Raw genomic sequence first — 18915 nt, forward strand, 5'->3', positions numbered from 1 at the left:
CAGACTATTATTACGCCATCCCCTGATCTGAAACCAATCATGAACAAGCTTGAGACTGCAATGAGAACACAAGCCAGGAGTTGGCAGCTGCAAGTGAAAAAGGTTACGAATTCTGTCCAGCTCCTTTAAAGGCAGCACTTTTATAACAAACGCAATCATTTTCTTCTTTGACTCGGTCGTTGTTGCCACTGTTTTTCACTTTGCCTTCCACATTGCGACACATTATTATGGGTAAAAAAAGGCAGGCTTAATGAGGAAATTTTTCGGCCGGTTTATTTTTGGGACTGATAAATGGCTTGCACCTAGTGGTGAACCCTCTGTATTTACTTTAAGTCTTATCTTTATTTTTGACCAAGGGACGGATACCCCTACTTCCTGGTGATGGTTCTTCACTTCAGTAGATCTTGCAAATGGAATTTTCTTTGGTATGGAGAATATTCAGTGATCATCTGGCGCTGATGTCTTCCGTGGACATCCAAGCCTTTTTTATTTGCCAACCTCACTAGTGCATTCCTTTTTCCTTAGAATGTACCAAACTGTTGATTAGGCTTCTTCAATATGTTCAGCCACCTCTCCTATGGATGTCTCCTTTTTTTTTTAGTCTCAATATCTTCTGCTTCACTTTCACTGAGAACTCCTTTGAACACATGAGGTGTGGTCTCAACTGCAGCTTGCAAATGCAAAACCACACACCTACAATCAAATCCAGACCCTTTCACTACTTAATGGATGACAGGTTAACATGGGAGGACCCTTCTAAGTGAATTACAGCCCTCTGAGACATTTGTCCAATTATCTTTGGTCCCTTGTAAAAGGAGTATAAAGAGTGTCAAGGGCTATAACTCCTAAACCCTCATTCCGGTTTAGAAGTGGAAAATCCCATAAAGCAGCTGAGATTGTGCACTTTAAGCCCCTTTAATTATATGATTGTATTTCTAAATGTGTTTACACGAACAGCTAAAATAACAAAACTTGTGTCACTGTCCAAATGTTTTCGGGACGGGTTTTGCTAAGTTTGCCACTATGTGTGACGGCGACAGGTCAAATCACCCTTCGGGACTTGAAGCGCTGCAAGCTGTCACACATCTTCTTTGACACCTTCTTCAACATCGAGAAGTATCTGGACCACGAGCAGCGGGATCCCTTCTCCATCATCAAGGTGATTGTGCTGTAGGTACACTAGCCAGGAGCTTCATTAACCGTCCCCGTTGCTTGACAGGAAGTGGAGTTTGAAGGACAGGAAATGTCCGACTGGGAGCGCTACGCTGCAGAGCAGTACGATATTCTGGTGGCTGAAGAGGCTGCTGCCAATCACTGCAACGATGTGTAAGTTGGCGCTTTTATTTTGGAGTATATGCTGGTAGGTCACATTACAGGGTATTCCAAGTCTTAGGCACATTTTGACATTGAACATTTTGGAAACGTAATGATTTGAAAACACATTTTTCTACGGAATGTTCAATGTGAGTACCATCGGTCACATGGCACACACAAAAGCGAAAGTCAAATTTTGGGCAAATGCGGCCCAGTGCTGCATTATCACTGATTGGAACCGCTTCTGTTATTCTTTCTTTACTCTTGTATGCTATAGTGAGAAAAGCCAACTTTGGAGCATCGTTCTTTCAAAGAAGAACTGTCAATGGTGAGACCTACCTCAACATGCTAGAAAACTGGTTAATGGATGGATTGAGTGAGAGTTTGGTGACTTCATTTGCCAAAAAGATGGGGTGCCACCACACAGGAGCCACAAGGTTACAGTTTCTTAACAAAATACCGCCAGACAGATGGATTGGTCTGCCAGGGCAGAATGGGGATTTGTGAAATGATTGGTCTATGTGCCACCTAATCCAAGAGACGTTGATGAGCTGAAGGCACGAATAACAAAAGCTGTTGACAATGCAGGGCTGGGACGCATTCGGCAAGAATTTCACTATCGGCTTGATGTGTGTCATGTGACCAATCGTGCGCTCTTTGAACATCCCATGTTAGATCAAAAGCGTTTGAATTTACCAGATGTGTTTTTATATCCTTATTAGTTCCGAGATATTCAATGTCAAAATTTGCCCAAGACTTAAGGAACAGCCTGTATTACATACGCTGAGCTGGGAAAAAGGTCCTTACTTTATTGGCTGGACTTTCTTCACAATAAGTCATTGATGAGTATATTATGTGGAACTTTAGGACCACCACTAGCCTCTGAGGCAGAACTTTTCTCGCAGGTAAGACCACTATGGTACCCCTAAAAGTCCAGATGTTGTCTTTCCTTTTATTGGGACCACCCTAAAGTCAAAACCTGTATTTTGCTGTCAAATGTTATCCTGCGCTTATCACACCTTTGTGTTTTTCTCTTTTGTTTTCTCTAGTTAACGTTCAGCGTCTTTTTAAAGGGACACTGTGTAACATTTAACCAATAGACGTATGGTGTAAAGCTGGCGTGTCAAACTCAGTTTGGCTGGGGGCCTGTATCTAAACTATGTTCTCAGGTGGGCCAAATCAGTAAAAAAAATGTCAACACCATATATCTAGCTTTGTTTTTCAGTACTGCGCTTCATCATTGTGGCCTACCCTAAAAATTACAATCACTGATGATAAGGGAATATTTTTTTAGCGGAACACATGTATTCACAAAAAATGGGGGGTGGGGGGGTGATTTTCATGTTTGGCATTAAATGTGTTAGGATTTCATTTATTTTAACAGTTGGATAAATGCAGCTTTACACCTGAACCAACTCATCACAAACAAACTAACTCAAGTGGGAGCTACAAAGAAAAATCTGCTTGTCTAAATTGTCGTACGACTTCAAAATCAATAAAGAAATACAAAACAAGGGTTATAGCAGTGAACAGGCAATAACATCAGTCCAAATTACTGGGCTGGGCCCACTGAAGAAGAGGGAATACTGCACAATATTGTATTTAAAATAAAACCTGCCCGGACATCAGCTTTTACACCTTTGCTGCCTTCTAGCGGCCAGAAGAACCACTTGGTTTGTATTTGTCATCTGCAAGATTTTAACCCAATGCGGTCTGCAACTCCAAAGGCTTGCCCAACCCGCATTACACCATACAACATCTAGTTGTCTAATAATACACGCTGTCCCTTTAATTATTACAAGACAAATATATCCTAACTCCACGAGTATCCAATTACATTTTCATTCAAATTTGATGTTGAAAAAGGAGACACTTCACTGAGAGACCACGCACGTTTTGTTCCTTTCTGCTTCTTCCCTATTGGTTATTGCCGTCAAAGGAATGCTTCTGATTGGCTTTCCAGCATACCTGCTTGGAAATGTACCTGCATGAAACCCTGTGAACATGAAACAAACTGTTTAAAAGCTATCATTTTTTTCCAGACAAATTTTAATACAGTAATCCCTAATTTTTAACGATGGTTGCGTTCCTAAAAGGACCCACGATAGGTTAAATCCGCGAAGTAGAAACATGTACAATAAAACTCTATAATCTGGATTCAAATGGACCGGGAAAATTATCCGGATTATTTTATGTCTTGTATTCTCGGACCCACTGACTTCAAAATGATGTTTAGTAGAAAATATACAAATAACTCATCTGCTTTGGAATGAACATGAATTGGCACGTTTATATTCACACGGATAAAATAAGAATTGTAGTGTGTCAAGCAGGAGTTTGAGGCGGAGTAATAAATGTCGGAGCAGACGGGGGCTTTCTTGACATAGCTTTTCAAAACAGGGCACAACAACAATAGCACGTTGCTATCTGTCTAACCATGGGGTGTCAAACTCATTTTAACGCTGGGTCCACACGATAGAAAAAATATTCTCTCAGGTTCCGGGCTTGTAGACTAGAGAAAAAGAAGAGAAAAAGAAATGAGAGAGGGGGGGGAGAAAGTAGAGAGGGTGGGACAGAAAGAGAGAGCGTAAGAAACGAGAGGTAAAAAGATAAATAGTGATAGAGGGGAAAGAAAGAGAAAGAATAAAATTCAGAGAGAGCGAGAGATACAAGTACAGCATTTTTGAGAAGCACCTGGCTTTGGCAACATTATGTAGACCTATAGCAAAATTTCAACCTGCAGCTCAATTTTCACTTGCGCTTCTTTGAGCATTGTCTCGCGGGCTCTATTCAATCCCTCAGTGGCCCTGATCTGGCCCGCAGGCCGCCTGTTTGACATTACTCCAACCAGAAGAAGGGACCGATCAACTTCCTAACTTGTCCCACTGAAACTCTACTCAACAACATTGTTCCGTGGGTGAATTATGCAAACCCACTACAGAATATTAATGAAAGATACATGCTGCGTTTTTTAGGATATCTGACAGTGTTTGAGGTTTCGTGTGAAAATAAGCCGCAATATCTTTCTTCTTCATGCCAGTGTGATCGTTAGAGTATAGTATGATCTTTAATTTTTCTTTTAATGTCCGGTCCTCTCGACTCCTTAGTCACTGACGCCATGATGTGACACTCAGCATAGTCTCCTTCAATGTTGTTTTGCACAAATAGATTACAACTTGAATGGAAGCAGAATGAGATAGTCAGTCAGTGATAACCCGGAAGACAAACGCATCAAGAAATTTGTCTATGGACAAAAGGATGGCATACACTTTCCGGGAAAGTTGCGTACCAGCCTCTTCCGGGAAAAAGACTGCATGTCGACTTGGAATACGACCCCGGAATAGACATGACAAAACGCGTAGGAATGGATCGAAATGAATAGGGTTTTGATCCAGATTAGCTGTAGATCGTGAATAAAAAATCCAGATATGGATGGATTTTTCCTAAGGAAGACATTAGAAATCATCTGGACCAAACTTTTTATCCACATTTCGCAAAGATCTGGATAAACCGAATCCGGATTAATCGAATTTTACTTTATTTATAAAGAACTCCATTATACATTGAAGACCAAGAAAAAAGACTATTTACAGGCTTTCCGGCGTGGGTCTGCCCCTATTAACTCCGGTAACCCGCAGTAATACTGTACAGAACACAATGCCCAACAAAAATCGGGCGAAGTAGCAAAAAGTAAACCGCGATGCAGTACTTTGGTTAAGCACTGTACATGAAGGGATTACTGTACTCCATTTTTGTGCGGTGATGTTTTCAGGTACGATCCTCCACTGAGCCCCTTGGAAGCGCACCTCTCGGGCGACCTGAGTCTGTCCAAAAGACATTTCTTCCACATTTCGTCGCCGCACCTCGACTCGGACTTGAACGACTACGAAGACGATTTTGAATGAGGTGTCGAAATAATCGAGGCTCCGCGTTCTCTCGAGCGGCCCACCGACAGCCAACCGCAGCTTCTTCGCACTTTGGACCCGATGAAGACGTTGCCCGACTCCGCCTCTTTTCCCATCCGCTGGCTCATATACATTCCAGTGCTCATAACCGGAAGCTTCTGAACGAGAACAAACATCGGGATTGTGTGAGTTTGTGAGATGGGTCTTGTCATTTTTTTAGATTAATTTATAAATATATATATGATGTGTAAATATTGCTTGCTGTGTTGATTTGGTCAAGTTGAAATGACAAAACAGGGTTTTCTATCTAATAAAATTAATAAAACCTCAGTCATTGACAACAAAGCTTGATTTGTTTTGATAGGATACCAAACATGGCAACATTTTGAAGTTAAAAAGCGGTAGGTTTTATCACACGCTGTATTTTTGCCTCAAAAACACCCAAATATTTCAAAAACTTGTGCTCGTTTAAAACCGGAAGTGGAAAATTTTACCAAAACAGAAATCGAATGAGATTGTTGGAACGGTTTATTCACGCAAAGATGTGTCGACAGCGGCATTATTTTGAACTTTGACGAAACAAGAAAACAGAATACAGTATTGACAGCTTCCAATTCCCAGGGTTTTTATGAGTGTTTAAAAAAGCTTGAATTTTTGGTGATGTTTTTGTAAATGCTTGAAATTGTTACCATGTTTCTCAACAAGTCTGCCTAAAAATGACACCGACATGGTTCTCTGGCTTCGCCATTGAATTTTCTCTTCCCTTGTTAATGACATTTAATACAGTGGTACCTCTACTGACAAATGTCTTTACATGTGAAAAATTCAGGTTACTAAGTACATGAACAGTAAAATAATGTCTCATGGTGAAGTAAAAAATACAGTGCTGTGGTATTCGGCGCTCCAGCTTCTCTAATTTATGAAGTAAAAGCCATTACTCTGACAGAATCTGCATCTGTTTTAGCTCGTGCACTATTTAACCTTCCTCTTGTTGGATTTCCTATCAGATATGCCACTAAATACGAACACCAGGCCATGTTTTAATCTCTCGTTGTTCATTATTTTTAAGGACAAGGGTCGTTTGTATTTGAACTGCGTTTATTTTTTTTTTAAATCTTATCAAAGTCACTAAACAAATTTGCTATTGCTTCATATCTGCCTAGCAGACAAGCGTGCATGTTTTAGCAGCATGCTTTTTGTGTCACCATCACAGTTCAAAGTTCAGAGATGAGGAAGAGGGTTTTCGACAAGATAGCAAAGAGGAAGACGCAGCCTTATCAGCCCAAATTAGAGATATTAAACGATCTACGTTTATTGTTTGAGACTGTTTGATGAAAAGCCACAAAACAAACGTTTTACTGTAGTACTGCGTGGAGCTGTACACAGTATGCACTGGAGGCAAATACTCGTTTGCAGTATTTAGTGACATTTTTACAAATAAACTTGGCTTGCACCTTGTTTTGAAACAATTGAGGACAAAAATGACGATCAAAATGAGCCTTAACCCTCTTATTGTGCTGTATTTATATTTGTATATACGGGACACAGGATCCAGCAGTATTATTATTTCATAGGTATTATCAAATCATCTAACGTCACACAGTAATATAAAAATGTGCTGAAGAAGTATCTTTTGTCTAGAGCACAGGTTAAGCAGTTTTGTTATATTTCGTCTTAAAATTTGTGTTGTGGCTCTCCTCAAAAAAATCCAATTATTTTGTTTCTATGGCTCTTTGGGTCAAAAGATTTCCGCAGGCCTTGGCTAGCGTGCTAGAGAAAACCCTAACGAGGCTCGCCTGGTAAATTAAGGCTACTGTTTGGTCAATGGACTCGCTGTAGTTAGTTCTTCTTTTTTTGTAGGACTCATATCCAGTCGTACTATACAATAGTGACACCTAGTGGTCAAATACGACATCATGTAACTTTTAGAAAGTGCTTTATTGAACATGAAAAAAGGTGTACGAATCCTGACGAAAAAAATGGGGTAAAATACTTTCAGAGTTTATCGTAAGTTTGGAGCAAATCAATATTTAAATGTATCTTACATATAAAGTAGAAACTGTAATAAAACAATCTTGTTAAATTTCTACTTCTAAAGCATCGTCGTCATCTTCATCTGGTGCTTCTGTATTCGATGTTCGAGTAAGGGGTCTTTTCCACGAGAGATGCCAACATATAAGAAAATGAGAGAATTTGAAATTGTGAAAAGATGACACCAAACAGAAAAGTAGGGAAAACATTAATCGGCACCTGGAACGCCATTGGTGGACTTTTCCCACCTGAAGCTCGGTGGGGCCTAGCGGTCCCAATGACTTGGTACCTAAAAGGAAAAATATACATGACTTATTTTAACCGTCTAATGGGAATTGTACACATAGTTCACACTGTAGAACAGGGGTGTCAAACTCTAGCTTCGCGGCAACATATTAGGGAAAAACTCATGGGGGCCGAACCAGTAGAGTAACCCTCTTATCACCATGGGGGCTCCCGTGCCCCCGTTTTACAAGCACTATCTAAATTATCGTAACCCCGCGACAATTGGGTAAATTGAATCAAAGTACCGTAAATTCCGGACTATAAGCCGCTACTTTTTTCCCCAAACTTTCAACCCTGCGGCTTATTCAGTGATGCGGCCAATTTATGTAATTTTTCTAACAGCCGCCAGCGGCGCTCGAATTCAAGGCACATGACGCAGCTTACAAGCTAAACGCAATCGAGCAGTCCGATAAAGAAGGAAACCGCTACAGCACGCAAACTTAACACGCTAGCAACACGCTCGCAACACAGTGGACCGATCTGTTAAAAAAAACAATCCATTCTTGCAGAAACCACGGAAAACCGTCCTCATCTACCTACTTATAATTGACGTCATCAAAATCGTCTTCCTCAGTATGGGTAAGAAGACTGTCATATAAACGATGTTCTACCTTCCCTTAATCGATGTTTGTGGACACTGCAGACAATAGTGGATATATATTTTTCCCACCCTTACCTTTGGAAATATACACTTTTTTTCCTTGGATTACTTTTAACGAGACCCGGACTCTGCAGGTCTGCAACCAATGTTAACTACCGGTATCGTTTACCGTTATTTTGCCGGCTGTGGTTTTTGAACTATGAACTTTGTGTTCAGTTAAGTTTGTGGGAATCAAAGTTGATTTGGGGATAATTTTATAATTACGTTACATATTTATTTTGGGCGCATGCGGCTTATATACAGGTGCAGCTTGTGTAAGTACAAAAGCGGCTGTCCTCTTAAAATGTGGTGGGTGCGGCTTATAATCAGGTGCGCTCTATAGTCCGGAATTTACGGTAGTTATTCAAAGCACCCAAGAGGTGGCAGCAAGTTACCACAATAGTATCTCACCAGCATCCATGTGTGTTAGCGTGCTGATCACAGGCAAGAAATGACACTAGGGGCATAATACTGCATTTTCTAAAGCATTTTTTGTCTTTAACAAATAATAGAAGGACATTAAATCCCTGAAACAGTACTTAATTGATGTTAATTGACAAAGGGGCAATGGATTGGGGTACTGATGAGTCATGTATGATGTGAATCGCTGTCTCCAGGAATTGCTTCAACATCTACCAGACAGGCCCATAAAACTCATGGTTCATGATATGGACAACTGAGAGAGCAAGACTCAAATATTTTGTATATTTTTAGAACGGTTCATATTTCCAGTTGATGAGGTCTGGCAATGTGTTCGCGTTCAGTTCAGGCCTGTTCCATTGTAATCCTGAAAAAAAAGAGAAAATGCAAAAGAGAGAGAGAAGGAAAGAGCGAAAGTAAAAGAAACAAATAAGAGGTAAAGAAAGAGAAACACAGGAAAAAAAAAGAGAAATGTGCAGAAAGAAAAAGGAAAGAGAGACCGAAGAGAAACATAAATAAGGGAGGAGAGGGGGACAAAGAGACAAAAGAAAGGGAGAGAAGATATACACAGTGAACAAGAAACAGAACCAAAGAAATAAAAAGGGCCAGAAAGAAAGAAGACGACAAAAGGAAAAAAGTGAGGGAGCAAGAGAGAGTAACAAAGGGAGAATGAGGGAAATAAGAGTGAGGAAGAGAAAAAAAGCAGGAGGAGAAATGATAAACACAGGGAAAAAAACAAGGAAAAAGAGTAAAAAGGAGAAAGAAATGAGAGAGAGGAATGGGCCTTTTCTTACTTTCAACACTTTCATGCGACACTAAGAAAAACCTGCGGTGACAGGCATCAAGCCATTCTCCAAACCAAACACGAGACAAAAACGCTTCAACCCGAACCTTCTAGTTTGTTCTTGGAAGTGACGGGGCGTCCGTGATGCTTCTTGTCCGAGCTCACGTGGGAGGTGACGTCCTCTCCCTCGGCCAATAGGGAGCCCCGATAGGAGACCAGAGCCTGCCAGCAGTCTTCCCTCATGTCTGCCACCAGAGCTGACGTGTGCTTCTGCAGGTAGGACAACCTGCACATGTCAATGTAGAGGATGCTTAAAGGAACAGTGTTTATCTTTTTAGGGTTTTTGGGTTGCCTTAGAAGCAAGATGGTGGATAGTGATGTCAGCTCCTCCTAGGCGAGGTCTTTTATTATATGAAAAAAAAAAAAATACAAATTCCCTGACATAAGAATATGCGAAAAATGCATGTAGCGGTGAAAAATCTTTCTAAAAAATCAACTGAATGATAAAACGAAAAAAAAAAAAAAGATTTATTCAACATTTTATATTGCTCTTACAAATAAAAATTGGAAAGCAGATGTTTTGAAACTATTGGCCCCCTTTGAGTTAATACTTTACACAGCCTCCTATTGCTGCGATCACAGCCACAAGTCTTATGTCGCTAAAAATTTTGCTCATCTTAAAACAGAAATGTTTGCCCATTCTTCCTTACAAATCAGTTCAATTTCCTTAAGGTTTGATGATGATGGTTTGTGCACATATTTTTCCGATCTTTCCACAAATGCTCAAAAGTATTGAGGTATAGACTTTGGTTTGGCCATTCTAACATTTACAGTGGGACCCTCGCGGTTCGACGTCCCGGGCGGACGTAAAATCGCCCAGCTGTACGACTCTTAGCAGTGGATCACTCGGCTCGTGCGTCGATGAAGAACGCAGCTAGCTGCGAGAACTAATGTGATTTGCAGCTGCGATTGGCTGGCAACCAGTTCGGGGTGTCCCCTGCCCACTGCCCGGAGATGGCTGGGATGGGCCTTCTTTCGCTAGGGCACTCTAGATCTAATCTGAATGTGAAAAGTTTGTTTATGTTCCCAGTTTTACAAAACGCACGATTGAACTCTTCACTAAAAATGCATAACCACACTCACGTGTCAGACGTTTTTTACTTAACAAGGATTCATGGTCATTCATGGTCGCTATCCGCTTGAGCTAACCAGGAAGAAGCAAGAGCAGAATACTCACACTGTCCTCTTGTCCGGTTTGAGAAGTTTGCTGGAGAACTCTGCCAGGATGCTCAAGTAAGACAGGAAGGTGGGTGCCGGACTTTCAAAGCACTGGAAGACAAATTCGATGCCACTCCTGCAAACCAACAACGACTCTTCAGTCTCAAAGACAAAAATCAAAGACCCTCAAAAGTAGACGCCAACCTGTGGATGAGTACCACGCATTCGCGAAACTTGACGAGGTCTCCGAAGGTGTGGGCGAAGCGCCTAGCCAGCTCCTTGATGCCAGCAAAGGTTTGGACTGGAAGCGAAACTGCCGCCTCCTGCTCGCGCTTCAGACGCACAAACAGCTAGCCAAAACAAAAAAGAAAAAAAAGACTTTCAGTCAAAATGTATTGAGCTTTCGAACGTGTGCATACCTGCTGCAAGCAGAGCACTAGGGTCCGGGTGCTCTCCAGCTTGTCGATGAGTCTGGTCCTGTGCATGGTTTCCTTGATGATGTCACCTAAGTCGCTCTGAGATACCAAAGGACAACAACAACGGTTTGAAAGTGCTTTGATGCACCCGAAAACCCCAAAATGGCCAGAAATTTGTACGCATCAGTGTGCTTTCTGGAACTCGCACAACCCATTTGAAAGAAACGCCCGGGATTAATTGAGTTGAGAGCTATACAAATAAATGGGACTTGACAACAGTCCCTTCAATGCCAAAAGGCTCTCAAAACCCATTCATGTCTCATATTTACTTTGCAATTTTTCTATGTTGTAATAAACCAATCCGTCTATTTATAGTGCTGGTCAAAATAATAGTCCTTTCTTTTTAAATTGTTTTTGTTTCATGCCATACAAGTTCCCAGTAGGTGCAATAGATCCTCACAAAACAAGACATAGCATTCATAATAGACACACTCTGGAGGTTGTGAAATTGGGCAAGTAGTTTAAAAGGGTGTTCAAAAAAATTCCAGTGTGGCAACATATTTCTGAGTTAATCAATTTTGGGGAAGAAAAAAAAACAAAAACAGGTGTGAATCAGGGTTGAATCGGGTGGGGCCTCATTAAGCATAATGTAGCCAGAACATGCATTTTGAGGAAAATGGGTCGTTGAAGAACTGCTCCGAAGACTTGTGTTCTTTGATTAAAGTTAATTGGAGGGGAAAGAACCTATAAAGAGATGCAAAACAATTCTGGCTGTTCAGCTAAAATGATCTCCAAAGCCTTAAAATGGGTAGAAAAGACACGTGGAAGAAAACTAAAGACAACTATTAAAATGGACCGGAAAATAACCAGAATGGCAAGCGCTCAGCCAGTGATCAGCTCCAGGACGATCAAACACAGTCTGTAGTGACCTGGAAGTGCTCTGACAGTTAGAATACGTCTGTGTGAGGCATATTTATTTTCAAGAATCACACGCAAAGTCCCTCAAGCGCAGAAGAGGTTACCATTTGCCCTAAAACACATCAAGTGGCCTAAAGAAAAATGGAGGAACATTTTGTGGACTGATGAAAGTAAAATTGTCCTTTTTGGGTCCAGGAGCCACTGACTGTATGTGAGACGACCCCCAAACTCTGAATTCAGACCTCAGTACACATTAAAGACGGTGAAGCATGGTGGTGCGAGTATTACGGTCGGGGCATGTTGCCTTTACTCTGGTGTTGGGCACATGTATCCCATACCAGGGATAATGGATCAGTTTGTGTACGTCAAAATACTTGAAGAGATTAAGTTGCCTGATGCCCTTGAAATTGATCTTTAAACAAGAAAATGATAACAAACACCAGTAGACGAGCAAAACCTTTGTTCCAATACAATAAAATTAATGTTATGGAGTGGGCATCCCAATCCCAGATCTCAGTCGAATCGAGAACTTGTGGGGTCATATCAAATGCGGTTTGTGAAGCAAAACCAAGAAGTTTAAATAAATTGTGGGATGTTGTTAAACAATCACGGAGTGAAATAACAACTGAAAGGTTGGTAGACTATCGACACAGATGTGAAGCACATAAAAACTGTGGTCAAGCAACTGAATATTAGGATTACTAATTCCTACCTTTATGGAGGAAATACAAAATAGTTTTGAGTTTGTACATTCAACAGCAGACACGGCTATTTTTTTAACACACCCTTTTGAACTATTTGCCCTATTGCACAGCCTATAATGAATGCTGGGTCTTGTTTGTTTTCTGAGAATCTACTGCATCTACTGTTTAGCATATAACAGTAACAATTATTAAAACCTTAGATATTCTGGTTAGTCACATTGCACTACTATTATTTTGAACAGCACTGTGTCCTCACCAGATTACTTGATGGCAACTCACCTTCACATAGAAAGCAAAGATGTCTGCCGCCATGCTCATCTCCAGCACGCCATGTAAGATGAGCTTGCAGTAAGCAGCCAGCATTATTCTTCTCTTATGAAGCTCTTCCACTTTCTCCTCCTCAGAATGCTGACAGGCTGTAGTGAGAAAACGTAAAAATGTTACCATTGACAACAGGTGGAAAAAGTACCGTAAATTCTAAACTGCAAGACACTACCTTTTTTTTTTACCTTTCAAGCGCTGCCGCTTACAAGACAGACTATTATACTGTAGCCTACTGACAAAAATTTAGAAGCCCGTACAATCAAAACAGCCTGTACGCATGGTGAGCCATGCGACCGGTCCTAAGCTCTCCCATCCCTTGCACATATGGCAAGGTGAAAGAGACTAAATCAAGTATTGCTACTTGTCTACTACGAAAAAATAATTACCGTAAATTCCGGACTATAAGCCGCTAATTTTTTCCCTAACTTTCAACCCTGTAGCTTATTCAGTGATGCGGCCAATTTATGTAATTTTTTTAACGGCCGCCAGCGGGGCTCGAGTGTTGCTACCATTAACTGCCCTGTCAAAGCTATATTATTATTATTATTAAAGCTTTGAAAACTCTCTCAGTGTACCGTCTTTCTTTGTGAATATGTGTAACCCATGTATAATATGTATTTGCAACTGTATATTTTTGTAATGTATTTATTTGTGTTTATTTTAGACACTTATTCTGATATGTTTTGCACGGATGAACGAAAAATGAGGGGCGGAACAAACGCGGGGTGCCGAGTTTAAGTGGGGACCGCTAAAGGTGAGGGAGAGACAAGGAAAAAAGAGGGGGTAAAAAGTTGGTTAAAGAAAAAGGAGTTGCGTGAGTAAATATGTTCATCTGATATATTTTTCCCACCCTTACCTTTGGAAATATACACTTTTTTCCTTGGATTACTTTCAACGGGACCTGGACTCTGCAGGTCTGCATTAAACCTTAAGTACCGGTATCATTTTCCGTTCATTTCGCCGGCTGTGATTTTTGGACTGTGGACCTTAATGAAGGACATTTAGTTTCAATCGCGGGACTTGAAGTTTGGGTTAATTTTGTGTTTGTGTTACATGTTTAAATGTGGGCGCATGTGGCTTGTATACAGGTGCGGCTTGTGTATGTACAAAATCGGTTTTCCTCTTAAAATGTGGTGGGTGCGGCTTATAATCAGGTGCGCTCTATAGTCTGGAATTTACAGTATACATGCCGACATTAGTTATAAACTAAGGAAGGGTACACAATATTTACAAATACATAAGAGCCTAAGATGTCACATTTTTTGGTCCGATAGGAAAAATATACCATGATGATTAGTTGACCGCTGCCACATTGAAATATTCATTAAGGCAATACTTCTTGTTCGAAAAATTCAGAGAATTTACGTATAATGATTTTTTTTTTTTTATGAAACAGTAGCAACACTAGGTCCCCTCTATCACTTTGTCATGTGCGCTAGGGATGGGAGAGTTTAAGATCAGTCGCATGGCTCAGCATGTGTACAGGTTGTTGTGATTGCTGACTTTAGTCAATACAGTACATAGTTTTGTTTTGAGAATGTTTTTTTTTGTCACACTCCTGCGCAAAAAGATTAGGATTAACAGCTATGGACACAGTGCGCAAACCAGTATCTAAATCGCAGCAAGAGTTTCTTTTCTGTACTAGACATTTCCCCGCAAATTATTTTTTTAATGGAAGAAATGGACGTGAATGAGTTAGTTGTGCTCTGTGTCTTGAATTTACTGTAAGCAAATGCTACACATAAGTAGACATACCTTTAAGGTTTTTGGACTTAGTGAAAGATACATATCAACAGAATAAGCAGACCATGGAGACCTCCTCTGAAATAAATAATAATCCAACGAAGGGAGTGGGGACAGCTTCCTGCTTCAGTTGGTCCACCCCATGGTCTCTTATCCAATCAAAGCGCAGGGTGGGTAGCGTCTCAGACACAAGGCAGGCAAGAGGGAGAGAAAGGCTTGGCTGTATCTGAGCATAAATAAATCGACCCTAAATAAATACAAATGCTGATACCGATATCCGTCAAATTTTAACGACTAACGGTGCCATTCATCGACCTGCCAAATTATCGGTCAACCTCTAGTGACAACATATGGCTCTCATCGGCTGCAAGAAGGTGAGCCCAAGTTGAGATTTTTTTTTTCTCTCACGGACAAAAAAACAAAACAAAAAAGGCAGTATGATCCACTTGATGCTTTGGCCTGGCCATGATCTCCCACAAAAGAACAAGTGTCCATAAAAGCCAAAGTGTTACCAGGCTAATCCCATAAAACAACAGCATCAAAAATCCCCCCACTGTGTTACTTTGAACATTGAAAAGCTTCCCACCAAATAGCGATGAATCACAAGCTCACTCCACCATATTTGGAGTCCACTTATTAAAAACCACTAAAGGAATTCAACACCTTGAAGACAGCGGTTCTCAGCGGGTTGGTCAGGACCCAAGAGTGGTTCGCGAATTTGTTTTCAGTGGGTCGCGGGACTTTGCCTCGGTAAATAATCCTAAGGGGAAAACAATCAATTACACTCCTTAACAATAGATGGCAGTAATCCACTGCAAATGTGAGTTGACACCTGCTATTTCACACCACAGAAAAAGACAAAATCGAACACATGTTCCGAATGGCCATAAGCAGATACAGTGAAGAATTTATGAGATGAGGATTTTATTAACTAGAAGACCAAGCAACTGAAATTAAGAGTTTTACATTTCATGAAAAATGCAGTTAACTGAGCATTCAAGGTTCAGCGTGTATGATTCGACCACTAGATGTCGCTTTATTGTGTAATGCAACCGAAAACACAAAATGCACAAGGGAGAAAACAAACTATGGAGAATTGTAGCAAACAAAAAGCAACATTTTTCTTATTAAGGAACAAAACAAAAAATGAAAAGAGAACACCAGCAAAAAGGGGACAAAAAAGAAAAAGAAAAGAAGCAAAAAGAAAGAACAAAAGAAAACAAGATGGCTAGCAGTTATGGTGTGTTAATATATATTTACTGTATTTTGCTTGTTATTTAAATAAATTATTGTTTCTTTGTTTTTTAATGAGTTTTACTACAAAGAGTAGCAATAGAATACACACTGTCCCTTTAATGAAATTATTACTAAGTGAAGTGATTTTAGTTCTTGTGGTCTTTTTGTTTTTTGTTTCGGAAATATGACTAAATTCAATTATTCATAGTTTGTAATTAGGGTGGGATGTGGGGGTCTTCTAGCCAGACCAGTTGAGAACCACTGCTTTAAGATCTATTAGAATGCCATGACTGGATTACACACAATAATTACAGCACATCCCTTTGATATATGGATATATTTTCAGAAAAAAATAAAAGATGGTTCATTCTTACTTTTGAAATATTATCAACCAGAAGACAGAGCAAGCGCGCCACCTCGTGTTCAAAATTGGATCTACACTGCAAATTGGATCTACAACCAAAAACTAGTTTCGTTGGTTCAAATGAAGTTTTGTTACTTTGTGAAATATTAGAGTTGTTTCACCGGAAATTTATAACTTATGGCTGGGCAACTAGTTTTAGTCAGGGGCCACATTGGCCTAAAACTGTGGCTAAGGGGCTGATCCTGGTTACATATTCATTTTTTTAATCATTTATCAATAATTAAACGTGCAGATATAAACATGTTATATTGTTCATTCATCAAAAGATTTTTATTTCCATGTTCTCTTTACTAGTGTTAAAGACACTAAAGGAAGACAGGGACCTTCAATTGAGTAAATTGTAAATATAAAGGTCTCCATTGAAAATCTATATGTACATGTCCACCTCCCATCTAGACAACACTCAGTCACACATTCACACCATACAGAAAACTAAAATGAAGTAAAAAACAAAAAAGGGCAGGGAATCACAGTTCTGAGCTAATGATCATCTATAGTAGGGGTGTCAAACAGGACCGCTAAGGGATTGAATCTGGCCAGCAAGACAACGTTCAGAGAAGCGCAAGAGAAAAAAAGAGCGGCAGGTTGAAATATGTCCACTGTGTGTGTGAATGGGTAAGTGTGAAGCACATTGTAAAGCGCTTTGGGAGGTCTTCATTGAAGTGTCCTTGGGCAAGACACTGAATCCCTAATGCCCCCAATAAGCAGGTTGGCGCCTTGCATGGCTGCACGGCTGCTATTAGTGTGTGAGTGTGTGTGAATGGGTAAATGTGAAGCACATTGTGAAGCGCTTTGGGAAGTCTTCATTGACTTGAAAAGCGCTATATAAATGCAGACCATTTACCATTTACTTGAAAAGCGCTATATGAATGCAGACCATTTACCATTTGATGTTCCCAAAGCCAGGTACCTCTCACAAAGACGCTGTACTCTCTCTCGCATGTTTAAAATTTCAATGTGTGATGTTGGCTTTTACCTGTGCCCTTGTGTTCGCAGTCTGGCCCAACAAAGACATTCTTGCACACAAAGTTCAATAGCGCCATTTGCAGCTTGGGGGTGGGCGTGTAGGAGAGGGGACCGCAAGAGGTGGGATGCCACAGTTGCTGCTGGTTGGACTGAGCAGTCAGGATATCGCACACACCCAAAAAAGCCTAAAATTGAAAAGAAATGGAAAAGCTGAGTGATGAGAGAATCGATTACTGTATTTTCCGGACTACAACTTGCAGTTTTTTTTCATAGTGTGGCCGGAGGTGCCGCCTATACTTTAGTGAGACTTATGTGTAAAATTATTAACACATTATTATATCATTAAGTCTAAAACTTGTATTACCAGTACAGACGCTACTCTACTTACGAACGAGATACCTTCCGGACGATTGTTCGTAAGTCGAATTTGTTCGTAAGTTGCTTCAGTGCCATATTTTGTATGGAATGTGTGTTTAAGGTTTATATAGGTATGTTTAAGGCTGGTATAAGTAACCTGTATTTTTTGTACTAAAAAATAAACGTTTCATAAAATAATATCCTCTATAAGGATAAATAAGATGAGCTTCAACAGTTAGGCTACTTCCTCCTCTGTGGTAGTAACTAGACGAAAAAAAGCCATTCAACCATTTTTTTCCATCGCATCAAGCTTTCTTATTCCACTTTCATTTCAAAAGAAACAGCTCGCCTCTTCTTTACACTTCACACCAACCACATCGAATGGATGCACGACATATTAAGCAATAAAAATGTCAAAGTTCTAAGCACGCAGGCGATACAGTATAGTATGTTTACACACAAACTAGGAAGAGGAAGCCGGATTTCTTGGGTGAGCTCTCACAGCGTCGCATGCCGGTAGCGGAGGAAAGAAGTACTACAGTAAAATCCTGTACTCGGAAAACGGTGCACACAATATATAATCGCACTTACAGCAATGTCCGGATATTTTTCGACAACCCAAAAAAATGTTCGTATGCACCGTTGTTCGTAACTCGAATGTTCAAAAGTAGGGGAGGGTCTGTATATCATTTCACACGTTATTTTCACACTTAACTGCAAGAGGGCGCTCTAGGCCTATGTTCATCATTTCAACCGTGCCCTGTTGTGGGGGTGGGAGGGATTTTGCGGCACAATTCAGGTTATTTTTGAAAACAACTGAGAATTGTTGACACAAAAAAAAAAAAACATTTTCTGCAGGTGACAACGAGTCTGACGTAAGTGATATAGAAGCGGATGAAGGAAACAGCTTAACATCTAACCCCAACTTGGGGGACTTGTTTACCGGTAAAAGTGACACAGAGGAAGATTTCATTAGATTTAGTGATTTGGAGTGAAATTGCTATTTTGGTCAGCATTTTATTTATGCTAGAGTCATTTAAGGTTCGAGAGCGTTCTCCATTCAGGCCCTGGCGCTGTGGAATGCTCTTCCCCCTGAGTTTCCATCTGCAACCTCAGTGGAACGGTTTGAATCTAGGCTTAAAACACTCTTCTATTCTATAGCTTATTAATAACCTATATTTCATGTTGACAATATATGTCCATTATTTGTTATTGAAACATCCATTGCAG

At 40.3% G+C, this 18915-nt stretch overlaps 2 protein-coding genes and 1 pseudogene across 5 annotated transcripts in view; 2 read left to right on the top strand and 1 right to left on the bottom strand.

Annotated features, from left to right (window-relative positions):
- ppp2r3b (protein phosphatase 2, regulatory subunit B'', beta) overlaps positions 1-5549 on the top strand; it is a 41389-nt gene extending 35840 nt beyond the window's left edge. For 3 of the 4 annotated variants that reach the window (XM_088352203.1, XM_088352202.1, XM_088352205.1), the window contains 3 exons: positions 1041-1159; positions 1220-1326; positions 5087-5549. In XM_088352203.1, coding sequence (XP_088208329.1) covers positions 1041-1159; positions 1220-1326; positions 5087-5219 — 359 coding nt within the window. In that variant the 3' untranslated portion in view covers positions 5220-5549. Of the gene's footprint in view, positions 1-1040; positions 1160-1219; positions 1327-2181; positions 2220-5086 lie in introns of all 4 variants that reach the window. The other variant, XM_088352204.1, reaches the window with a different exon arrangement.
- Positions 5550-7138: 1589 nt separating this feature from the next.
- Positions 7139-18915, bottom strand: part of LOC148353071 (cohesin subunit SA-2) — a 28616-nt gene continuing 16839 nt past the window's right edge. The window contains exons 26-33 of the mRNA XM_088352207.1: positions 17339-17513; positions 12915-13051; positions 11017-11112; positions 10802-10947; positions 10617-10733; positions 9487-9665; positions 7470-7539; positions 7139-7370 (exon numbers count right to left, since the gene is read on the bottom strand). Coding sequence (XP_088208333.1) covers positions 7298-7370; positions 7470-7539; positions 9487-9665; positions 10617-10733; positions 10802-10947; positions 11017-11112; positions 12915-13051; positions 17339-17513 — 993 coding nt within the window. The 3' untranslated portion in view covers positions 7139-7297. The remainder of the gene's footprint in view (positions 7371-7469; positions 7540-9486; positions 9666-10616; positions 10734-10801; positions 10948-11016; positions 11113-12914; positions 13052-17338; positions 17514-18915) is intronic.
- LOC148353072 (5.8S ribosomal RNA) lies at positions 10266-10426 on the top strand (annotated as a pseudogene).

Source organism: Urocampus carinirostris, chromosome 14 (genome assembly GCF_059441175.1).
Source record: "Urocampus carinirostris isolate Australia breed hairy pipefish chromosome 14, RoL_Ucar_1.0, whole genome shotgun sequence".
Taxonomy (NCBI): Eukaryota; Metazoa; Chordata; class Actinopteri; order Syngnathiformes; family Syngnathidae; genus Urocampus; species Urocampus carinirostris.